The sequence below is a fragment of the Phodopus roborovskii genome, unplaced genomic scaffold, assembly GCF_943737965.1.
Source record: "Phodopus roborovskii unplaced genomic scaffold, PHOROB, whole genome shotgun sequence".
NCBI lineage: Eukaryota > Metazoa > Chordata > Mammalia > Rodentia > Cricetidae > Phodopus > Phodopus roborovskii.
In genome coordinates, this window is record NW_026126459.1 from 1,621,031 (window position 1) to 1,627,735 (window position 6,705).

At 51.7% G+C, this 6,705-nt stretch overlaps 1 protein-coding gene across 1 annotated transcript; it reads right to left on the reverse strand.

Moving 5' to 3' along the window:
• Positions 1-443: 443 nt before the first annotated feature.
• On the reverse strand, positions 444-2,282 carry Foxh1 (forkhead box H1). The gene is made up of 3 exons (XM_051189061.1): positions 1,794-2,282; positions 1,405-1,509; positions 444-1,308 (listed from the first exon to the last, which is right to left on the reverse strand). The coding sequence occupies exons 1-3, from the start codon at positions 2,136-2,138 to the stop codon at positions 466-468; spliced, it is 1,293 nt and encodes a 430-aa protein (XP_051045018.1). The 5' UTR covers positions 2,139-2,282; the 3' UTR covers positions 444-465.
• Between the last annotated feature and the right edge of the window lie 4,423 nt (positions 2,283-6,705).

Sequence of the window (6,705 nt, forward strand, 5' to 3'; positions counted from 1 at the left end):
TCCAGTCTTTCAATTCCTAATCCCTTTCCCCAAAGGTGCTACCTCCTACCCAGGCAGCTGAGGGGTGGGGGCAAGACTGGATTGGACCCCTTTTGGCTCTCCCTCCCCCAGTCTGGAGCCAGGAAGGCGTGGTGACAGAGGGGTGGATAGATGGATGGCATGAAGGCTTGAGAAGGTGGGATCAAGAAAAGCACTACTCTAGGCTGAGCATGTTTCTCCAGACATGCTCTCTGTATGTGGGAGAGTCAAAGGCAGGACTGGCCAGACCTGCTTTATCTAGCAGAGGCAAAAAAACAAAACAAAACAAAAAAAACCTTTCTGGAGTAACCCAATTAAAGTGGGCTTTTAGCAAGGCTGTGCCTAATGTTTTAAAGCTGTTGCATGATCATGCTCCTAGCTCTGGTTCTCCTTCAAAATGGTATCCAGGGATGGAAGGGAAAAGCAGCCTCTGCCTGCCTTTAACTATTACAGGCTGTACCAAGAGAGCAGCCAGCCTGGGGCAGGAGCCGCCAGATCCCAAGGGTGGCTGACCCACACATCATAGATGCTCTTGTTGGGTGGTACTCCCTGGAAGAGGGAATCTAGATCACAGAGCAGGTCTTGGGACCCTTGGGATTCAGTACCTACACTCCAGTAGGTTGGACTGGTTGAAGATGGGCACTGGGGACAAGAGGTGGGAGGTAGTGTGGCCAAGGGCATTACTACATTGGGAGTGTAGATGGGCAAGTAAGAGGTGGGTAGCTGACCCCACAAGGAAGCTCTGCATCTGCTGTTGGTCATTCCCATGGGATCTGGGGATCCCTGAAGTAAGTGGATGGGCCAGGTTCCTTGCTCTGGGGAAAGAGAAGGCCTGATGACCTCCCCTTGGGAAGTCTCCCCCTCTATTCTTGTGGGTCCAGGAAGGGAGCAGAGGGGCCACAGAGGCTTCTCAGAGGAGTTAGAGGGTACAGTACACACCCCTTCCTCCCCCTTGGACCAGGTGCGTGCCTGAGCTGAGCTGCTCTGTTCAACTAGCGAAGGCTGCTGGGGCAGTGTTGGTCCTTTCCCAGGGTCCTCTAGCAGGGACTTGATGCTGAAACCCTCCCTGGATGGTGGTGAGGGAATGAGGGAGGGAATGAGCGGCCGATAAGGCCGGCCATGGAGTACGTAGGGGCTCAGGTCCTTGACGAAAGTTCTGTGTGTGCCCCGGGTCTGCCATCGCCGGCACAGGGCAGTATTCTGAAGGCGCAGCGCCTCTGCTGGGATCAGGCTCACATCCACCGCCCAGAAGTTGCCCTTGGCCTGGGGCTTTGTAGGGTCCCTGGGCACCTAGAGAGTGATTGGTTTGAATGTGGCTATCCCACCCAGAGGTTCAGGGTTTTCGTGCCCATACCACCCCCAGAGTCTGACCATAGAGCACCCTACCTTCCGGAAGCACCGGTTAGAGGAAAGGTTGTGGCGGATGGAGTCCTTCCAGCCTTCGTAGTCATCCCTGAAGAAGGGAAACACTGCCTGGACCTGACGGATGATCTGAAATCAGGCAGTGTTTGGTGAGGTGAGACAGGGATAGGAGCAGTGCTTTCTCCCTCTCTCACAGCCGGCACCAAGGCACCCCTTCTCAGGTCTCTGTGCCTGAGGGCAGGTTCAGTGGGGGTTGTGGAATAAGGATCTTGAAAAGAGTCCCTGAGCTCTCAGGACTGGTCTTGATGGCAAAGATAAGTGGACTAGGTAGAGGTTGAGCGAGCCTGAGCCTACAGTAAGTGGGGAGCGAGCCTGGGACAGCTATGACCCACAAGCACCAGGGACCCTCTCACCTGCGCCAGCTTCAGCCTGCGGAAGGGTGCGGCCTGAATTACCAAGGCGATCATGGCCAAGTAGGTGTAGGGGGGCTTGTCATGCCGCAGATATCTCTTCTTCCTCCTCTTGGGGGGAGACTCTGCCTTTGAAGGCCTCAGATGAGAGTTGTTGCAAGGCCCCATGCAAGGGAAACAGCCCTGGGCTGGGGTCTGGCCTAACGGGGGGCTCAAGGCAAATGGACTAAGAGTTGAGGTTGGGTCCCAGCCAGAGGCCATGCTGGGACTGGCAGGCCAATCCCTTTCTTTATCATTCTGATGGAAGGGGGAGGGGTGAGAGGAAGAGGCTGTGGGGGAGGGGAACATGTGAGGGCTGCCACAATTAGCAGGGTTCAGTTAATCTTGGAGGGAAGGGCAGAAAAGATTCCAGTAGGGACTTTTGGTGACCTCTTGAAATCAGTCTCCACTTCCAGGTTGCCTTTGGGTGCCTGAGCATCCCCTATAACCGGGAAGGAAAAACCCTTGAAAAGGACTACCCCAGGATACCTTATCTGCCTGGGTCAGATCCCTAGATCTCATTTAGTAGATAGGAATTGACTTCTCCAGCCAAATAACTCTGGCGAGGGATAGGAAATTTCCAGGAGTTCAAGACAAACTAGTCAAAAGAAGTCATGCCCTAGATAGGGGGTCTGAAATCCAGGTCTTGACTGGGGAGGTGGGGCAGATGGGCAGAGGGATGACTTCCCGGACCAAAAAAGGCATAAAGCCTATCCCCCATAAATAAGGGGAGGACAGAGATTAAGTGATTTTTCCAGGAGTATGTTACAGGAGCCCATGTGAGCTCCTACCTCTTTCTTGGCCATCTAACTGTTGGCCCTTGGGCTCAGTCACCATCTATGTTGTATTTGTTAACCAAGTTCTCCTGGCTACTACACTGAGCAGGTTTGCAATGAGGGTCTGAATCATGGCACTGACAGCAGAGGTTGGTACCAGGGTCAGTGGTCCCAGATCTACATCAACACTAAACACTTTGGGAATTCACCTTTTCCTGTGCAGCCCCTCCCCATTATACCCTTGCTGGTGGTACCAAGGAAGGCACAGTCATAAGTGCAGGAGGGAGCAGGGTGGGGGTGGTGTGGGGCACACATGGAGGATAAATGCAGTGGCATTTCACTTCTCTAACTGTCCTACCCGTGGTTGGATTGTGATCTTATCCCAGACTCTTCTTTCAGCCCTCATCTGCCTTCCCCTGGAATCCTATCACCTCCTACCCCTCTGCTTTCTATTCAGGACTCTAGCTGAGGGTTCCTGTGTCTCATCACGCAAATACCTCTGGCCTCCACCCTACCTCAGCAAAGAAATCAATTCCCTCCTGTAAGTCTGAGGTTTCCCCTTTCCACTGATCCTTGCTTTCAGGCTAAAGCCTGGCTCCTTGGTCTGACATTAAGGAGTCCCCATCCTGGCTGCTTCACACTGACCACAGTGTCCTAGGGCCCAACCATCATTCAAACTGCTGTCCATCCTCTGGGACACACTGCTCCCTCCTTTGAAGGAAAGACCCCAACCTTTCTTTGAAAGACCGGGATAGAGATCACCCTTCCGGGAACACCTGAACACTTGCCCTTCCCATGCCACCCAAGACGTCAGGATGTTTGAGCACGAAAAAACCTTCCACAGAACCAACACATCTGCCGGGGATGGCCCTGTTTCTGGCTCTCTTTAGGCTCCGCCCTTGTAGAGTGGCTCTGCCCAGTACTCCCACCCGGCACCGCGGCTTCCGCTCCGGACACCTCGGGCCGGAAGTGTCGCGTTGCCATGGCGAGGATGGGCGCGGGGCCCGCCCCCGTGGCGCCTAGAGCAGCGCCGGGCCCCAGAGTTGGCTGGGCAGGGTCCGGGAAGCAGCTAGCCAGGCTCCAGATGAGACAGCCTGCGGTTGTAAGTGAGGGTCGGTCCTGTATGGGAACGTCGGAGCAGTCGGGGCGAGGCCCGGCGCAGCGCGGCGGGGCGGGGCATGGCGGGTGCGCCGCCGCTGCTGTCTCTGTGGCCCGGAGCTGGCCCTGCCGGGAGTAGAATGGGTCGTGAGGGGCCTGCAGAAGGGCTCCAGCGAGGCGGCCCGCGGAGGGCTTTTTTGTCAAACATAACAGCACAGATAGTTCTTGCAGCCTGTTGGTCAGGTAGATCCACCGACAGTCTTCATTCTGACAGGACAGCAAAGGGACTTTCTTATGCTTTGTGTAGGCTTTGGAGTTCAGGAAAGCACACGCTCGAGCCTCTTAAGGCTTCAAGTGCTCTAGCCTGAAGGCTGTGCCTCATGAGTTGTGGTTAGGAGAGGAATGTAGGCCAGCCTGTGAAAAGTGTTTGGGCTTCTTTGGGTTCCTGGCTAAGCCAGTGCCGGAGGCTTGAGGCAAGGAGGATTAATTATTACGGGTGCCGAAGAGAGGTGTGTATTGGCTTGCCCCAGACTCAGGAGACAGAGCAAAGATAGCTGACTCCTAAGTCCTCCTTTCTTCCTGGTCCTTACTTGGGGGTGCAGGTGGAGGCGAGGGCATCAATACCTCAGTTAGCCCTCTTTGGTGTCTTTGCACCCCAGGAATTTCCTTATAGGATTGAGGTTTACTCTGAAGGGTTTGTCGTGCTGCAAGCACCCTAGCTCTCATTCAGAAGGCTGCCATTCACTTCAAGGGAACCAGAGCTGCCACTGGCCCAGCATGAGAGCTGAGTTTGTTAAGGGACTGTTGGCCTGGCGAGACCTGCCCTAACTGACTTCGTGTTGTCATGGGGATGGGACTTTTAGAGCTCCAAGAGACCACTTGCCTGCCTCTGCTCCAAGTTTTGCCCAAGGAGTCTTTTTTATTTTTTATTTTTGGCCCTTCCTTATGCCTTGGTTAGGTTTCTTCCCTATTGGCTCAGGTCCTCCTGTCCTCCCTTTCTTTTTTTTGAAAGGAATAATTCTTTTAATTATTATTTATTTGTTATTGTTTGGGATGGGTGCATACCATGGTGTTCATGTGGAGGTTAGAGGACACCTTTGTGGAGTTCATTCTCTCTCTCTCTCTCTCTCTCTCTCTCTCTCTCTCTCTCTCTCTCTTTCTCTCTCTCTCCTGTGTCTCTTTCTTTGAGGCAAGGTCTCTCTATGTAGCTCTGGCTGTTCTGGAATTCACTATGTAGACCAGACTAGCCTTGAACCCATAGAGATCTACCTGTTTCTGCGTCTCAAGTATTCGGATTAAAGATGTATGCCAGCTGGCTGGGTGGTGGTGGCTGTGGCACACGCCTTTCATCTCAGCACTCAGGAGACAGGAGGCAGAGGCAGGTGGATCTATGTGAGTTTGAGGCCTGCCTGGTCTGCAGAGTGAGTCCCAGAACACCTTCCAAAGCTACAGAGATACCCTGTCTAGAAAAACCTTAAAAAGAAAGAAAGGAAGGAAGGAAGAATGTGTGCTAGCCAAGCCTGGCCCATCCTCTCCTTCTACCTTGAATGTGGATTCCAGGGAGTTGAATTCAGGCTTGCAGGGCACACAGCTTTATCTGCTAAACTCCCTCTCCAGCTCAGTTTTCACCTTTTTAGACAGGACTTCAGTGTGTAACCTAGGCTGCCTTGGGATTTATACCTCCCTGTTCCAGAGTGCAGGGCTAGTGGATACAGGCCTGGACCACTGCCTGTCTTCTCTCTTGACAGGTCCCTCTTGCCTCTTCATCACCAGTGTAGAGGGGAGAACTGGACTCTGTTCTGCTAGCAGGCATCCTGCAGCAGGACTTCTCTACTCTGGACTCTGTTTTGGTACTCTGTCTGAGGGATTCTTGAATCTGTGCTATGATCTTTTACCAGCTGGTTACAACAGTGCCTTCACTACAGGCCACTGAAGTATCTCAAGTCACAGACAACCAGACTCCCTGCCCTGGCTTCCACACTTTCTCTGTCCCATCCACCTACTGGTCAAAACGAGATATCTGAGGCAGTCATAGGCTCTTTCCCCACCTCTAGGTTCTTTTGAAACTTCCTCTTGCATGTCCCACTAACAGTAACATACACACCAGAGTAAGGCCTATGCATGTCCTATCTGTGAGTCCCATTCTGTGTTGTACTCATAGTGCTGACATATTCAGTGACTGTTCATCAGTTTGTTCATCATTTACTGAATGCTCCCTGTAAGTCAGGTGCTGGGCTAAGCTCTAAGGGAATTGCAATAAATCCAGAGTAAATGACATGTCAAATAAAACATAATGAGATAAGAGAGTTACAAGGTAGCCATGGAAGACTACTGAAGAGACTACTTAAGAATAAAGACTACTTAAGAATAAAGTATGATTGCAGGGCAGTGGTAGCACACGTGTTTAATCCTAACACTCAGGAGGCAGAGGCTGGTGGATCTCTCTGAGTTCGAGGCCAGCCACTTCTACAGAGCTAGTTCCAGGACAGCCTCCAAAACAATACAGAGAAACCCTGTCCCAAAAAAACCAAAAAAAGAAAAAGAAAGAAAAAAAAAAAAAAAAAAAGTAAGGTGTGATCTAGGTGGTAGGTGATTCTAAGATACAGTGGGAGGATTTTCCAAGCAGAAACAACAGTGATTTGGAGGTGGGATAAAGATAGCAGTGGTAGGACCAGATAAATATGACAAGCTTGGGCTTAGAAAACTTCAAAATGTTTCAGATTTTCCAGCCACATGATCTTTAAGAAACTTCTGCTATCTTGTAGAAAAATCAGCCCCAGACCTCACACAATTGTGTGTGGGGGTGTGTAGGGGTATTGTTTGGTTTGGTTTTGGTGATGGCTGTGGATTGAACCCTGGGCAAGAAACCCAGGCATCTCACATACTGAGCAGGTCCTCTGTCACCTACTACATCAGCCTTTCTTCTTTGTCTGAGGAAGGATCTAACTATATAACAAGGGTGGTCTTGAACTTGTCATCCTTCTACCTCTGCCTCCTTTTTG